Source organism: Agelaius phoeniceus, chromosome 6 (assembly GCF_051311805.1).
Source record: "Agelaius phoeniceus isolate bAgePho1 chromosome 6, bAgePho1.hap1, whole genome shotgun sequence".
In the NCBI taxonomy this organism is placed as follows: Eukaryota; Metazoa; Chordata; class Aves; order Passeriformes; family Icteridae; genus Agelaius; species Agelaius phoeniceus.
The window spans coordinates 14,687,067-14,705,274 of record NC_135270.1 but is presented as its reverse complement, the minus strand read 5'-3'; the positions used below and the strand labels follow the sequence as shown (position 1 = coordinate 14,705,274).

The 18,208-nt window shown below is 38.9% G+C and overlaps 1 protein-coding gene across 10 annotated transcripts in view; it reads left to right on the top strand.

The window, feature by feature from the left end:
• PLEKHA7 (pleckstrin homology domain containing A7) overlaps nucleotides 1-18,208 on the top strand; it is a 145,820-nt gene that overhangs the window by 68,274 nt on the left and 59,338 nt on the right. For 8 of the 10 annotated variants that reach the window (XM_077179855.1, XM_077179854.1, XM_077179859.1 and 5 more), the window contains one exon: nucleotides 15,536-15,619. The exons of the other annotated variants lie outside the window; for them this stretch is intronic. In XM_077179855.1, the coding sequence (XP_077035970.1) occupies nucleotides 15,536-15,619 (84 nt within the window). The remainder of the gene's footprint in view (nucleotides 1-15,535; nucleotides 15,620-18,208) is intronic. 10 annotated transcript variants of the gene reach the window in all.

Genomic DNA, 18,208 nt, shown 5'->3' with positions numbered 1-18,208 from the left:
TCAGGAAGTGTTACCTGCTATAGCTCAGGGTTTTGTGGATGTTTAAGTAAATTATATGGTTTTAGTTGCAGTAAGTGTTATTCATGCTTTTATAGAAGTTTTAGCTGTTAAAATTTGTTCTTAGAAACTCCACAATGGAAATACAGAGATGCTGCAGTGCAGTTTTCTCTCTTTGGTCATTCTGACTTTTCAGTAACAAGAAAGTGATTGTGAATGGAAACATCTCAATAAGTAAAATGGTATTCCTGAGAGAGATGAAGAAAATACTGTAAGGAGGAGAAAGTGTGGCAGAGCAATTTTATTTTGTAACTCAAGGGCTTAGATTCTAATTTTCCCTTACGTTTTGGTGCCAGCTTGTTGCAGATGCTGATAGTTCTCCATGAATGAAGAGTGTAAAAAGTTAGTGGGAAATACTCTTGAGAAAGGTTGAGATGGGTGTGTCTGGAACTTTTGCTGGCTTTTGGAAGATAAAATGTGTCCCTGCTGTCTGTGCTCCTAGCTCAGGATTTCTGTAGTGACCACAGTGTTATGACAGGCTGTTTGGATTAGAAGTAGTGCATAGGGGAAATCCTGCTGGAGGGTGAATAGTTTAGAGAGACTGGGGGTGGAGGAGCCTGAAGCAATACATGCACGGTGTTGCTACGATATTTGGAGGTAGGAATGTCTGAAATATATTTACCAAATAATACTGTAAATAGAGGCCCTGAAAAGATTTAAAATGAAAAGTTTTCCAAGACTCTATTGTATTATGGAGGTTGCAGTTAAAGTGGTGTTGTGAAGACTGAATTGAGAATCCCATTTTAATTATTTCCTGAGAAATCTGCTAATTGATACCACTGAGATTTAATTCCTAGATACAACTGCTGCTGCTAATGTCCCACATTCTGCATTCTAAATTTTCTGCATTTTAAAAAGTCTGCTTAATTTGGAATCTCATAGGTCAGTTAACACTTTGGTTTTGATTTGTGAATTTATGAATACATAGTGATCTTGATTGTAAATGTTGTATAATTATACATTAATATAACCTATATGTTTATGATTTGATTATAATATTGTTATACATTAATTGTTGTGTGAGGAAGAGGACAGGGTAATTCTGTGAAGAACTGGAACTACCTGTACTTGGAGCCCCAGGGAACAGCTGGGAGTTCAAGGAACAGAAGAGAACATCTCAGTTGTGGAGGATTAGGAAGCAAGGAAAATCCCTGCAGTGTTTCTGTGACTTTCTTTGGTTGCTGGAATTTTGTTTGCCTAAGGGAAAGTCCTGCGACCTGAGCTGTGTGTGTTGCAATACCATGTGCCTCATGAAGGACAGAGAGTTTTTTTGCTAGTCCAGCCACTCATGGTGGTTTTAGGTGGCGGTAGTTGGTTTTTGATGATGGTTTTCCAGCTCAGGTGGGTCCAGAGGGAGGCTGTGAAGATGATCAGAGGGCTGGAGCACCTCCTGCATTAGGAAAGGCTGAGGGAGTTGGGGATGTTCAGCCTGGAGAAGACTCCAGGGAGACCTTGCTGTTGCTTTTGGGTATTTAGAGGGAGCTTATAGGTGGGGATAGTTTCATTATTGGAGTGAGGGGATAGTATGTGCAGCAATGGCTTTCAGCTGAAAGGGGGCAGGTTTAGATTAAACACCAGGAAGAAACTCTTTACTGTGAGGGTAGTCAGACACTGCTGTGTTTCCCAGAGCAGTGTTGGATGCCTCATCCCTGGAGGTGTTCAGGAACAGATTGGATGGGCTCTGACCCACCTGTTCTAGTGGGAGGTGTTCATTTAGTTCCAGCCCCCACCCCCATGGCAGGGGTCTGGAACTAAATGATCCATAGGGTCCCTTGCAGTGCAGCCCCTTCTGATTGTGTGACAATTGCACTGAAGTGACGTTGCTTCCTAGAAAAGCATCCCATTACCTGAACTGAGTGCCATTTTAATAGGATCCAGCTGAAAGGTACCCTAGCTTTTTAACAGTTAGGTAAGGTAACAATACCTGCTAATACCTAATACCTACTCTTAGTATCTTAAATGACCTCTTTGCTTATTCTACCAAATACACAGACATATCAATTCTATAAGCATGTAATGGAGGTCAGGTTGTACAAACTATTAATGCAGCTTACAGGACAGTCCTTGAAAAAGTTTCATTATTCCCTTGTATTTGTTGCTTGGCTTACTAATGATTATTTTATTCATCTGTTGGGAAGCAGCTAGAAATGTGGCATGTTGCATGTGTCTTTGACATGTGCTGCTTGGCATTAGATGAAGGTTCCTTGCTTCCAAAAATAGTTGGTGTTACATGTCATGGATATGGATTATTTCTTTTCTCTTAAGAATTTGCTCTTAGCTATAGCAGAAAATACCTTCAAAATTGAACCACCATTCTTACATTTGGGATTTTATGGGTAGGGCAAGATCACTTAATAAAAAGAGTACATCTGTCCTTTTTCTTCCTTCAGGTAAACTTCTGGAGAACGCTATTAGGAAACAGCATGATTCTTGGTCCTGCTGTCAAGGCTCTTTTTCTCTTCCAGCAGGTTTTCAATACAAGATGCAGGGAGATGGGCTCACACACAATTCAGAGCAAAGTACTGGCTGATTTCTTTCTTTGTTGTGCTTCCCTACAGGGCGTTCTCACTAGTCACAAACATTTCTGTTGGAGCTTCAATCTGTTACATTGTTTATTTTCTTTAGATCCTGTTAGATAAAACAAAGCTCTATTTCCAAAATGCTGTCTATTTCCAAATAGAACTTCAGTGGGTTTTTTTCCTTCCCACTGTAACTCTCACTTGTAATTTTCTAAGGCATCAACAAAATAGTTTTGGTGTCTATTTTGTAGTTCTCATGCTTACATTTATGTCAATAGAAGTATTTGGGAATGAAAAAAAAGTATGTAAAGAATCTAGAACCAAACATTTTGAGGTGCCAAAAAGTTCAAGCTGCGCTTTCTTTATGTCTTTAGAATGCAATATCTTATTCTGCAAACCTTTCCACATTCAAGTAATGTAGACTATACATGTGGTCTTTGCAGGATTTTTGAGCTTTCTGATGGTAGTTAAATTCAGGAGCTTTAAAGCTTGAAATCATGGCATATAACATGAGGTCTCCAGAATACTGGATAGAAGACAAAGTCTGTGTTATGCAAGTTAAGAATAATGAATTTATTTTTAATTTTTCCTAGAGAGTGTCTTTGTATTCAGAAGTGGGACCTTTTCCCTCTTTTCACTTTGATTTGACAGCAATTTGCATTACAGTGTGGCTGTGTCTTTCTAGTGTTGTACTTTGAGATGAATGAATATTGCCACTCATCACTTCTGGAGTTCAGTCTGTTGTATTAACACCACTGGCTTAGATTTGGATTCCTAGATGGTTTCCAAAAAACAGTAATAAAATGACAACATATGATACTACAGAAGCAAACATTTTCTGGGTGATGTTAGGCTGAACTTGATGTTTCAGTGCAGTTATGTATAAGTTGTACCTGGGTGAGTTAAGTTTAGAGGGACTAGAAAGTAACTGAGTAGGAAGATTTTAAGTAGTATAGGAAAGTTCATCTCAGAGTGAGCTTAATTTTGGAGACTTATATTTGGAGAGCCAAGTTTTCAGGTGGCATTAATTGGCTCAGGTTTACAGAAGTGCACTGGCAATTTCATCTTGCCAAATAATTTTGCTGAACTTGCTTTGTGGGTGTTGCAATGCTTGAGGATTCATTATGCTTGTACAGTTGTACCCTGTTTTACAGTGTGTTACCTCACAGCTCTGACAGAGTACAGCAGGAAGAAAGGCAACCACCCTCTTCCCACATCCATACAAAGAGTTCTTGAAGTGAAAAGAGCACTGATGTTGCCAAAATGTTATTTTCAGAATCAAGATGGTTTTATGTTGGATGAAAATATTTTGAAGAACAAAGTTCTAGGCACTGGGAGAGATTTTCTGTAAATCCATAAGCAATTAATTTGGAATGCTGCAGTGTGGCTTGTTCATCTAGATTCAGGAATTTCAACCTTGCTCCCAGCTTGTCCTTGCTTCCAGCTTTGCTGGAATTCTTTGGAAAGGTTGAAGTAGTCCTTTCTGCTGTTGAAAAACAATGAATGTTTTTGCTTGTATGTACTGCACTCTCATCCTGAAAGCTGCAAATGAAGTTGAGTGTCTAAATTGGTAGGCACCTTTTCTCTCTTTTGAAGGTCTTAAATGTTAATGAAACAATGATTTAATAAAAAAAGGAGGACTGTACAAGAAATGTGCTTCAGAGCTGGAATCTGAATCTTGATCTCCCAAATCCCAATGTAGTAGTGCCAAAACCATTAACTTTAATCTGTTAATGATGCAGAAGAACTTCAGGTATTGCAAATCTAGACATTTCTTTCACTTTTCTTGTGGGAGAGCTTAATTTCTATGTAAAGACAAATTTCCCACTCCCAGCCCAGTTTCCAAAATAATTCAAATTCATCACTCCATGAATTCAATTTTTTTCAACTTTATAATGCAAAACTGATGAATATAACTTCAAAGAAGAATCACTTTGTAAGTGAAGACTTATTCAGCAGAATCAATCGTCTCTTTTCTTTATTCAGTGCTGCTTTCAAATTTCTTGTTTTAAAGTAGACTCTGCAATTCTAGGTTACTAAGTTTTATTTCAGGGACAGCACATATTCAGGGAAATTATTTGTGACATTTCTATAGTTTGTAAATTAAAATACAGTGGATCTACTGAAAGCATGGAAAGGTACTGTGTTGCTTGTAATCCTCTTGATTAAATATTAATGCATATGATACTCGTCACGGTGCATTTGGAGTGTTTGCATTTTAAAAATTAGCATTGAATAAAACCCTTTTTACTATATGTTGCTCTGAATTTACCAAGAATGTCCAGCTCTTAGTCTGGCTCTGTTCAGTCATATGCTTTGGAGAACCTTATTTCTGCTCTTGCTGTATCTAAAAGGGAAAAAAAATTAACTCCATGAAAGGTGAAGGACTATTTAACATCTGTTTTTTCAAGAGATGACAAAGTTTTCTGTAAGCTAAAAGATCCACATTTTTCAAAGGCATTCTGTCATTGTATTTTCTGTCAAATAATTACCTAAAGAACAAATATTATTTCATGTGAAGTTACTTCACCCCCTTAGCTGCCAAGTTTCAGTCACATGCTTGATAGAGGCTTTCTTGGCATTGAAAGGACTTAATGCAGGATCTGAAGAAGTCGTTTGGAATTTCTTTGAGTCTCTAATCCCGTTCTTACCCCAGGCCTTGTCAGCAGTGTGAGAGCTCTCCTGCTGGCAGCTTCTCTTGCTCCAGCCCAGCAGAGGCGTGCAGTGCCTGTGCTCTGCCCTGGACCTGCTGCTTGGCAGCAGCAAACAGGGGCATGCCTTGGGCTCAGGAGGGGACCCCACATGGGACTGTCCTCACAGCCTGGGGACACGGGGCAGGGAGCTCCTCCTTGTGCTGCCAAGGTGAGACAGAGGCGGGTGTTGCTGCAGGTGCTGAGCTCTGCTTTAAGGGCATGTCTCTGGTGCTGAGCTGTGCAGGCTGTGCATCCCCTGGGATAAAGCAGCAGCAGCAGCAGGAGCAGTGCTGTTGTACCCTTGGAGGTGTTTTGTGCTCCAGGTTCACTGCAGTGACAAGGCAGGGCTCTGCTGGCGCCTCGATGCCATGCAGATACAGGACAGGAGCCAGGCCAAGAGGCCAGGACACCCTGCACAAGTGGCCCAGGAGGAATGCAGCTGATAGCTCCCCTATATATAGTGATACAGTGCTTAGAGCTGGCTTTTGGCTGGGCTGTGCTGCAGTTTTACTCCCTGGAGCTAAGGATCTTGATTTTGTCTGTGTTGGCTGTTGGTGTTTTGGCCGTCCTGTGCGGTTGTTCACTTCCAGTCACATTGTGAAAGGTGGTAGTTGCTTCATCTTTCCAGTTAATTCAAAAAATAACAGCAGCCTCCATGCTTAAGAAAGGGCTTTCATGCTTTCATCTTCTCCAATGGAATAATGTGGTTTCATGCAGTGTCATTCAGAACTGATTTCATGCAGTCCCCAGAAGACTGCATCCTATCTAATAATGCATATTGATGTTTGCTAATCTAAATGAAACCTCTGAACCACTTCACAGAAAGCCAACAATGTTGTTTTACAACTGTGTTTGCTAGCCTAAGCCCAGGAAGAGTGAAAGTCTGCTTCTTGATACATTGCTTGTGCTATTTTCCTTAGCCACTAGATTTACATATTGTCATCAGTTGTGTACTCTGGACTTTTTCTGAACTGGTTGTTTGGGCACTGTTAATGTGTCTTCCTAGTGGCATTAACAAAATGCAAATATTTCTTCTGTGGCTGGGTTGTTTTCAGTGCCACTCTTGCCATTATATTTTATTATATTATTTTATTCTCAAATTTTCATCTTCTGACAGTGCAATGTGTTGACCCAAGAAATGTGGCACAGAATGTTATTATATGAGAGTTTTCTTCAGTTTCATTTATGTTTGGTCCACATACTTAGACATTCAGTACACTAAACTCAGCATAATTTATGCCGGTAGTGTAAACTGTTATTAACCAAGTGCTGTAGGTTATATTGTGACCTGCATGCTTTGATTACATAGTAGGGAGTTAGAGATTGTGGTAGTGACACTGGATGATTGAAAATAGTGGTGTTTCTGAAGAATTAGTTAATTGGTGTGTGTTTAGCAAAGAAAATGCTGGGGTTACACACACTAAAGTAGTTCATTTCCAAAAGTTTGTTTGGCTTTCTGCATTGAGTAAAGTAATGAGAATTAAATCAGAAATGTTTCAGAGGTTGGAATTATTTAGTACAGTGTTGAAATGGTTAATGTGTTAATGATTGTATTTCTTCTTTGTATAAATGTTGTCTAGTAGCGTTGTGTATATTTTAGCATATTTTCCATTCTATAAATGCCAAAGAAAATACTTTAACACTATAATACTTTAACAGCAATATTTCTGTGAGTGTTTGGAAATGTCTGAGGAGTTTCTGTGCTTGTCTGACTTGGGGCCACTGAGTATTTCTACATCTCTGTAAGGACAAGTTGGCTCTAGGTTATTTCTTTGGGCAAGTAGTACTGAAATAGTCAGCTTCAGGTAGCTTTATATCTTAATAGTTGTGTGGCTATAAATTCCCCCCTTTTTCCTGTAATGCTGAGCTTTTTGTTGAATTGCAAAGGTATTTCTGCATCCTTTATAAGCTGTGCATAATCTAAAAAGAGACTCTTCCATATCTGTTTGACAGTTCCAATCCTAAAACATTAATCTTGGCTCTGTGATTTGCAGTAGCTTTCTGTGAGCAGATGCTGATGCCATGGCTTTAGAGCATGTCAGTGTTTCAGTGCTGTAGGTGCTGGGCTTCTTTGGAAAGGGAAGTAACAATGAGGTGTATAATTCACAGCCCTGAAGAGTCAGCCTGAAAAGCTCCATTAATTCCTACCTGTTGCTCTAGGCAAGATGATCTTGCATTGCTAATCTTCTCTCAGCAAAAACTTGGTATTATGTGCCTCTCAGGAGTACTGTAGAGTCCATTTAATACTTAAGATTTGATAAGAAAAAGCATTTTACAAATGCACTTCCCTTTGGAGGAGATGCATTGCATTTTATCCAACACAGCGAATTGAGTGAAATAGGGGAAGGAGGAACTCCTTTAAAACAGTCAAGAATCACACAAACCAAAAGAAATAATTTTGTTGCTGTAGTATTTTCCTTTTATTTCCCTAAACTGCAGATGAATAGAGTTGGAAGTGTTTCAGGATTAACCACAGGGCTTCCATAGACTGGAATAGTTTGTTGCAAATGAAGGAACTTTTATTAATATCTATGCTATTAATATTAGCCAACCCACAAGACTAGGTGTGCTCTGTGGGAATTGTGGTTTCTTCATACTAAACTGTATATCTTCAGTTAATACAATGCTGATATCCTTGTTTATTCTTTAGCTTGCTGTCTGAAGGGCATGAGGTGTGTAGGATTATGGTCAGTACCTCAGTAGCACTGTGAAGCTGTGGAGGACATGGTAGGGCTGCAGAGGGACTGAGACAGACCCATGGGTGTTCTGAATCACCTTTACTAGGAAAGACTTTGGTTGGAAGTTCTGTCCTAGAAGATAAACAGCACAGGAACTCAGCCCACATAAATTCTCTGCTTTAATGAAATATTTATTAGTGGAATGTAAATGGACTTCGGATTTATTTAGTTGCTGAAGGAGTTAATTAATGGTGTTATTGAAGACTGAAGGAAGAAACCATGTTTTCATCCTCTTTAGAGCTTTTCTTCCTAAATGATGTGGAGTTTTTACATTTTTCTCTGGGTGGAATCTATTACGTGATTCTTGCTTGTTTGTTTTGGGTTTTGTTTGCCTTCTGTGATATAAATAGGAGTTGTACCTACAAACAGTAGTTGTACCCAGCCTTGTGATGGTTGGGCAGCTTGGACTGGGTGAGGCCTCAGGTCTCCTGTGCAGCCCTCTGCCCAGAGTGTGCTCACTAGTGAGCTCAGACCGGGTTTCTCAGCTCTTCCTCCACTCCAGTGCTGAAAACCTTCAAGGATGGGGACTGCCCAACCTCTCAGGGCAGCCTCTTCTAACGCTTTGCCATCCTTGCTGTCCACAGTTGTGTCCTGGAGGGGAAAAAGCTTCTCCTCCGAGCATTCTGATGGTTCCTTGTTTCATTTGATGCCTGCTCCCATGAGGTGCCCCAGGGAAGAGCCTTGTTGGTTGGTCCTGGCAGGGCACTCTGAAGCTGAGCAAGCCCTCAGCCCTGACTCTCTCCTCACCACAGGTGCTCAGGACCATTTTAGTGCCTCTCTGCTGCAATCACTTCAGTTTGTTGATGCCTTTCCTGTATGAGGAAGTCCAAAATTGGATTCAGTATTCTAGACTGTAGCCCTGGGACACTGTGATGGATACCAGCTATAATTCCTTCCTTCCATCCTGGACTCTTGTGATTTTGTATTTGATTAAAATGCCATTCCCATGGTATAGGTGGTAGATAAAACATTTCCATTTCATGGAGAGGTGAAAAGGGCAGTTTGTTTCCACATTGTCTGAGGGCACACACAGCAAGGTCTCAGTCTGCAGTGTTGTCCTCTGATAATCACTTATTTTGTATTATGGATTAAATTCAATAAATAATAAATCAGAAGTGCATCTATCTTTGGCATTAAGAACTCAATGAAGGTAAAATGTTTTGAGGTTATATACCTTATGTGGCAGCAGAACAAGTTTTCAAAATCTGGTTTTTTCACTTCTTGTAGCTGTTGTGTTAAATTGTTTCAACTTTCTACACTGTATGGTTTGCTATATAGATGAAAACTGGATGCTGGAAAACTTGTATTTGCTTTGATATTTAGAACAAAGTGGATTTGTTGTCTGTTATCATATGTATGATTGCTTTTCATCAAAGTTTAATGGGGTCAAATAGCACTAGAGAGGGCTTTCAGTCTCCTTTGGGAAGTTTAGATGCTATGCATGTGAGCACCTATCTTGTTTTAACCAGTTTTGTTACAGATTAAAACCTGAGATATGTGCTACTTTTGTGTAAAGCTTCCCTTAAATGCTTTTTCTGAAATAGTATCTTTATGTGGCACTGCTTGTTGGGAAGCTTCCTCACTAAACTCTATACTTTGTGGTTGATACTGGAATATAAGAGTAGGCTGCTTTTACCCAGGGTTTTTTAAATCATATTTCTTAAGGATATCACTACTTTCTTTTTTATTAGTGAACGAATTAATTATTTAGTTTGTGTATCTGTGTTATCAGAGAGATTTTTAATTTAATTTTTAATTTTGAAGGCAGGGACTACAGTTCTTCTAAAACTGCAAAAGTAATGAAATAGAAACAAATTCATTTTTTCTAAGGATTCTATTCTAAAGATTTCTTTTGTCAAGACTTCCTTGTCTGCAAGACTAACATGCTTTTCCCCTTTAATTTCAAGTTCCCTGAATGCATTTTGTTTTTGTGAGTTAATAAAACCCTGATGGTTTCTCATGATAAGCATCAAAAAGGATTTGTGAATCAGCAGATGACTTCAGCCTGTATTACTCATGGAAATCTGTGTTGATCCTGTGATGATAGTGTATTCATCCTCTTATCTGTGCTTTTAATGACTGAAAATACTTGTAGTGATTCTGTGGCATTTTCCATATTAGCTTACTGTTGTTTTATTAGCTCTGTTTTTAAAAGCATGTTCATTAACAAAACCCTTCCTGCTGACACTACTACTGGATAGTATAAATTATCTTTGGTAGTTCATTAAGGCAGGAGAAAAGAATTTTTTCATTTCCAAGGAAACATGCAGTTGCCATTTAACCTCCTCGTCAGTGAGCTGGGTAGAAGGATAACACTACATGAGGGCATGACTGTCAGTTTACTGTTCATTTCAAACTCTTCTTATCTGCAAGCTTCCACCAGAAGTGAAAATACAGTAAAATCTGATGTCAGGCCATCTTGTCCCCTTTCATCTGTCTTTATAAGCCCGGACTCTTGTGTTGACTGCTGCTAGTCACAGACACAGCAGCTCAAGATAGTTACAGATTTGTATTTGGACTGAACAGCTAAACACTTAGGAATTCTCATCTGAGTAGGATGTAAGATTGGAGAGAATCAATTTTTCTTCTGCAGTAGTTTCTAGGTTAAGATACTAATTAAACCCAGTGGGGGGAAGAAATTTTGACAATATGAAAGTCTCCTGGACACTGATTACAGCAGGGCAAGGATTTTACTGTTGCTCTGATGAGACCCTACTATTTTAGAATATCATTCAGTGTCCTGAAAAGATGGAGTTTTATGTATGTGCAGCTTGTAGTAGGTGCTTTTGCTTGAGTAATAGAATTATTTGGTATTGTTCCTAATCCTTCCACCTTATATCTGTATTACACTGCATTTTTCTTCCAGCTTGCAGAACTTTGAGGGCACTGTTTTTCTTGGACTATTTGTTGGTACTTGTTCTAACCAATTCTTAAAGTAATATCCTAAAAAAAAAAAAATACTCAGAAGGCTGAAACTATTTTGAAGCCATTGGTGTATTTCAGAAATATGTTATGAAATAAAGCAAACTATTCCTGGCTGTTTGCCTGATTCGATACAAGCACTTCCTGCTGTTTGGAGTAACTGCTCACTGACTGAACAGCTCTTCACTGCACGAGCTCTTCTGTCAGCTGCACCCACACCAAAATCACCCATGGAAGTGTGGGGGGGTGCCCACACACAACTGTCATCACCATTTGGGGTATTCAACATAAAGGTGTTTATGCTTATCTAGTCTTATAGGTAAGTGTAAAGGAGTCAGCCTGCCTGGAAAAATAAGTGCTGTAGAAATGGCTTGTAATAATTTACAGGGCATCTGTCCAATGACAATGTGAATTTTTCTCACAACTTATAAATTTGCTGTTAATGTGATATAGACTTCATCAATAGTTGATTCACACATTTCAAGTTTCAGCTGCCTGTGCATTTAAATTACTCCAGAGACAATCTATACACTTGTTTGACTTCAAATGAAAGGTCATCAGCATCAGTCATGTCCAAAAATTAATAATTCGGACTTGGCTTTGACTCAAATACAAAATTAATTGAAGTCATATTAATTATGAATTCTGCAAAAGGATCCATACAAGCAAAAGTGCCTGCCTGGCTCCATTATTCTATAGGGATAGGGCCTGGTTTGCATCTGTCTTAAGACAGTGGGTGACTCAGTTCTTATGTTGGTAAAAGCTGTGTATACATGCTGTGAAATTGTGGTGAGGTATCTAATTGCAAAGAAATGGGTTTTGAACAGTGGTTCTTTTATGAAGAATCTGAGTATTAAGTATTATTATCCTTGGAAAGTAGTGTTCTGTAACTTTGAAATTCAGAATAATTTCTAAGAGTCTGCAGTGTAATTTAATAGAGCTGGTAGTGATAGATAGTAATCAATGTAATTTCTTGTGGATTTTTCATGGTTTTATACTTCTTTGCTTTCATGACACTGATTACCAGTATCTGTAAAAATCAGAATAACATAAAACTATTAAAATTAAAAGATGGTTGCAAGGAAAAAATGCCACGATTGATCACACAGAAAATTTGTAGTGTTGCTAGAAGACTTAGCTTGGCATTTCAAGTGTGTGGTGTTGTACTAATGCAAGGTCTGAGGCTTTCAGAATTCACATGGTGAAGCATCATAAGCCTTTCCCAGTTTAGTTGAAGCTATTACATGTTTCTCTAATGAAAAAAAAGAATAAAGGGGCATGGAGAGTAGAGCAGCTTACCATGTCCTTTTATTAAGGCACATTTATTGTGCCTGTTGTACGTGGTAGATTTCTGGACAACAGGAACATGTTCAGTAGTTGCCATTTGGAGGAAATACAGGTGATCAACTACTTCTTGGGTAGCTGATGTGTCCAGAGAACAACTGTGCCAGGTCTTTTCTTAGTCTGTGCTTGGAAAGGAAGGAAAACTTGCACTGCAATAAGTTTAGAGCACTCTGACTGGTGATGTTATTGTTATCAGTGTTGTGTAAACAGATAGCACTGTTAAGAAAATATTTAAAAGACATGAAAACAACAACAAATAATTGTCATCTAAAAATCTAGCTGTTCAATTTCTCTCATCCTGATAAAAACAAGCTACTGCTAATAGTCTTGGAATAAATCCATTTAAATACTGGGAAAGCTTCAAAGAAGCTTTATTATAAGAATTAAATTGTATTTGCAGTGAAAGGGTAGAGGGAGCAGCAGAGAATGACAGAACAGAATAATTTATGTTGGAAGGAAGCTCTATACCCCATCACATCCAGCCAGGCCAGTTTCAAAGTTGGAACCAACTTATAAAGTTTGGTATTTGGCTTGGAGCCTTATCTGGCCACGTTTTGGATGTTTCCAAGGAAGGAGATTCCACAGCCTTGCTAGGCAACCTCTTCCAATGTTTGACTGCTCTCATTGTGAAGGGAAATCTCCCTGCTATCTAATTCCTTGTTGCAAGGCATTAGCCATCTGTTGCATAGGTTGTTTTGAATAGTATCGCTTAGTCTTAATGAGTCCTGTGAGGCAAAACACTTAAACTCTCACTTTTCAAATTCAAATAAACCACTGTGTTCTGCAAAACTAATTGTTGGTGGCGAGGGTTTCATTTCTTTCTTCACAGTGAAGTCCTACTATTGAAGCTGCAGATTTGCAGGAAGTTTTGGGTTTATGTGCCCTCTCCTTGTCTGTGAAATTGCCCATCTGCATTTTAGGCAGCCACAGAGCCATCCTTCTGTTTCTCTGCTCATAGTGTTTGCTTGATATGCAAAACTTGTCCTAAAATGCATTGCTCAGATATTTAAAAAAGTGTTTACTTTCCAGCTGAAATCTTTATTATTAGTGAGTATATTTAGTCTTGTTAGTAAAGTACTTTCCCATTTTTTTTGCAACTAAGAGGACTAATTCCTCTTCTGGTGAATTTATTTCCTGAGATAGAATAAAGCATTTGTGTACATGCTGGTATCATGGGAAACTTCCCTTCCTGAATAACCCTAGAGCACTTCTGGAATACAGTTCTTTTTCTTAGTCTTAATTGAAGAGTGAGTTATTAATGATTGACAGCCTGCAGATGAGAGCTTGTTGGCAGTTCCTCTGCCCCTGGAGAATATAGCTGGCTAGGTCCTTTCATTTTTTTAAGCTAATAGACTATCTGCACTTTTTTTGATAGCAATCATAACCTAAGCATCTAAGGTTAAGCAGACTGCATCAGGCCTGCTTTGAAAGGAAAGGCTTTCAACTTAAAACTGGACTGTGTGACAAACATGGAGTTCAGTTGTTAGGGTTATAAGTGATTTATTTATGATTTTCTTTGAAAACATCTCAACTTCCTATCCCACTCTTTGGATGTAGACACAAAATTAAATCTCACATAGAAATGCTTTTTTTGGGAAACAATACTCCTCAGTGGTTTTGTGAGGAAATAGATCCTGGTTGCTTTGTAGATGTTATTGTGTGCTTACTGAAGATACTTCTCTGGATCTCTGATTTCATGGAAAAACTGAAGAGATAGAAACTTTATTAACCTTTATTAACCCACAGCTGTAGGACAGGTTAGTTCTCAGCAGTGTAGGGAGCAACAGCCATCCCTGGTGCAGTGGAGTAATTGATAGCCCATATCTTGTTCGCAGTTTCTAATGGCTCTAGGGTGAGGATTTTTATAATAGAGGAGGCTGGAAAAAGGCTTCTGGTATTGCATAAGTTGTTACAGCTTTCAGCTTATCATTGGAAATGTTCATGATATGGGTGCCTTATATCTGACTTGCTCAGTTATAAGGAACCCAACACAGTGGCAAGGTGTGTTGGAAAAGGGTGAAAAGTTTATAACACACCAAACACACTCTGTGTTTATGGAACTTAACATGAGTAGTTGGTGGGGTTTTTGTTGTTTTTAGGGGTTGGTTGGTTGGTTTTGCTTTGCTTGGTTTTGGTTTGTTTTTTAAATCAAGACATGTCCTGAGCTATTTACATTGGCATGTTATGGCTGCGTGAGCTGTTTGATTGTTAGCTGTTCTTTAGTCAGCAGAGTGTTATCTCTTAGGAACTCATTGCTCTGAAATCTGAAAGTGTTTCTTTATGCCTTATTCTGTGCTGGGGGGCATCCTGGTGTGCTGGACAGCAAGGTCAAATCTGTAATGCTTGAAATCAAACAGGCTTTACAAGAGGAAAAACTCCAGCTCCTTAAACAAGAAAACACATCAAGTTTTCATTTTTGCCTCTTTGAGGTACAATTTTTTGAATGGCCTTGTTACTATTTTGTTACATTTGATGTGAGTGGTGGTTTTGGATGTTGTTTACCTAAGAATTGTTAACCCAGAAAAATTTAGAGTCTTAAATAAATGAGCTCTTGGTTCACAGATAGGTAAGATACCTATCTTTAATGAAATGTTTCACAGAGGATAGCAAAATGTTTGGATAGTGCTCTGAGGGGAAACCCCTGATTTTAATTCAGTTCTGATGAAATACTAAATAATGTTGTTTTATACGAGCTGTGCAGCTGCACAGCTAAGGTTATATGTGGTCCTCTGCATGAAGGTGTAAAGAGAAATCATTGGAGAAATACCACATTAGAGGAAAAAGAAACATGCAAGAAATGGCTTCCACGTAATTTTTCTCTGACGTCATTAAATAATAAAAATTGTGTAAAATGTTGCATTTCAAATTACTGGCTCTATTCTGTGAAATTTATGGAAACACAAATCAGAAATGTATGTTATGTAATTTCTATGCTATATCTAAATAATCTGATAACTGCCAGGTATAAATAATCATAAATTCAAGTGTGTCTCACTAACTAAAGATTGCAACTAGTTTACTTTTAAAACATAAACTTGCTTAATAATTAAATGGCACAGTGTGCCATTCGCAAAGTTGACAAGAACATAGGAAGGAGCTGAAAACATTTCAGACTTGAAAAGTACCTCAGAAATATGTTTAATTTCTGGACTAGAGCAGCAAAACATCAATATAAAAAGTTCTGCTTTTTAGAGATCATGTTTTACAGAGTATAGCGATATTAATTTTTCTTTTTCCTTTTTTCTTTTTTTTTTCCTTTCAGCCATAATCAGCAGACCACGTCATTTAGACATCCTGTGACAGGACAGGTTTCTCCAGAAAATATTGAATTTATTTTGCGAGAAGAGTAAGTAGTTTTATACCCGTGTCAAGAGAGCTAAAACAGTAACACATTTACCTACAGCAGATTAGTACCTTAATTTATTGATAGTTCTTCCAATATTGTAGAAAAATTTAATTGAGGTTTGTGCTTAAAATTTTGCTTCTCATTCTGATAGTGCCTACTTCCAAGTCCTAGCTTGGAATCAAAAACTGTCATTGTGATAGTTTTTGATTCCAAGCTAGGACTTGAGGGAAGATCTTTATCAAATCTTCAAAAAAATTCCAGACAAACCTAAAAGTAAACAAAAAAATAACAAAATATACATAAACAGTAATGCTTTAGTCTTATATAAATATCAGGTAAACAGAACATAAATGTAAAGTGCATATCGGAAGGTTTGTATTTCTTTGGTTTTCTTATGTTTAAGATGTTCTACATTCATCACCTGTTTTCCTTTGTTCTAAAGAAATGGTGTAGAATATATTTGTGTCCAGCATATGTAATCTTGATTGCCTGATCAAAAAAACCCAAGCAAAAGTAAGAAATGTATGTGTTCAGTCCTGGTGAATGTGGATTGGTGCTGGATTGGATCATGCACCATTTCTCTGTAGGCTTCAGGTCCTCTTTGTCATCCTGGCTGCCTGCTAGATTGCTGCTGCCATCCTTCTCTAGTGGAATCACTGCCTATCTTCCCTAGACAGAAAACAGAGTCCTGGACAAAACTCTACATCACTTCTACAACCAAAGGGCAAGAAGAATGGCACAACACCAGATAGTTTTTCTTTTCCAGGCCAGTTTTCCAGCACTGTTCAAGCAGCCTCTGTCATAGAGCCTGGGCATCCTGCTGTGGTGCCCTGGATGTGAGGTTTGTGTGGCTGCCTGCACGATTCTGAGCTCTTCACATTTCAAATTCTGGGACATTTAATTTGCTTTACATTTTGGTAGGACTGCTATGAACAGCAGTTTACAGCATTAAGAAAAATGAGGCCTAGAGGAAGGCTGTTCAACACTCCCAGGAGACTGAGCTTTTCCATGTCTTCTCTTGTGACTTGGAGAAGTAAACATGGCTGTAGAGCTCTGAGATTCTGCTACAGCCCTGAGGAGAACTTCTTAAATAGTTTCAAAGCCAAACCAACAGACCAAAACCATCAATATCAGCAAAACCCCTAAAAAAAACCACAGGCTAAACAGTTGCTCTCCCCCAAGGCAAAGCAAAGCCAAGACCAAGTCCTATGTCAAGATGCCTGATGAGAACTAACATGAAATATAACATTGTAGGAGAGGGCTGTGGTTGGGTGTGAGGGCTGTGGGGTGGCTGCTGAGCTGGAGGTCACCCCAGCTGTCCCATGCCATGCAGGTGCTTTGCTGCTCATTTACAGGTATGAAACGAGCTGCTCCACCTCACTGTCCTAGTGAGGAGGACAGGTACTGTTGCAAATCAGCAAGTCTCACAGAGAGTTTGGGCAGCAGTCATGTGTTCCAGCTTCCATCCATTAATTGGTTTTTAATTTATCTGTTGTAAAGGTTCAGTCAAATTTAAGAAGAATTTAAACGTAGGTACTGGAAAATAGGTGTCTGGATAACCTCTTGGAGTGCCTGCCTGGATTAGTCACACTTGCCTAGGCTGTTTTTCATTTTGTAGTCATAGCAGCTAAGAAATTATTAAAAAAGGTATTGAAAGAAGTACTTGTTGGTGGCACATGGATTTAGTAATCTTTAATGTATGTTAGAAACTTTCTTGGAGGAGAAATGGAAGTGCTTATGTGGAGGGGAGTCTGATGAACATGTAGACTTCAGTTACTTGCACTGAGATGGTATCAAAACCAGGAAAAATCTCACATTGTAGTAGAATTAGTAGAGAGAAGGGGTTTTAATTCTAAAAGAGGGAATGGCTGGAGGGATAGAGAGAAGAGTAAGTGTTTCTAGTGACTGCTCAGGAAACAGGATTTGCAAGAATGTTTCTCTAAGCTTTGTTATTGGCGTGAAGAACATACAGTGTTTTTAAAATCAGATGTTTTTAATCTGTCAGATAAATTTGCTTTAAAAATGTCTTTTTCAAATGTGTGGGATGCTCTGGTTTCCTTAGTTTTGTACCAGTTCTGTGCAGCAGTGGGGGTTTGCACAGAGGCTCTTCACCATGGCCCTGTGAAGACCTGAACTCTTCACCTGAGTTCCTGCCAGGCGGTGATGTTGGCATCTGTGGATGTGTCTGGTGAAATCAGAGGAGCTGTTGGCACCTCCCTGTCCTAAGGCCTAGGAACTGGGATGGAGCTCTGCTGTGTTTCCAGTCCTTTTCCCTCAGGCATCAGGGATTTCTTGGAGTCAGTGGTGTTAGTGGTGTGTCAGTTTGGAATCAGTGTTAGAGATCCCTGTCCCGTGATGAAAGGATTTCCACCAGGTGAGAGAGGCAATCTCTGGGTTGGCATGGTCTATGGAACCTTTCCATTTTTTGGCATCCTTTGACCAAGACTACTTTTTCCTGTAGCTGGAGAACCCTGTCTGAGGCAGTAAGCACTCTTAAGGGTTTCATAAAAGGAGATTTGTTCTGTAGCGCTGTTGTGACATGATTTGTTACTGACTGGTTGATTTTAATTTAAGATTAGGGCCAAGGGC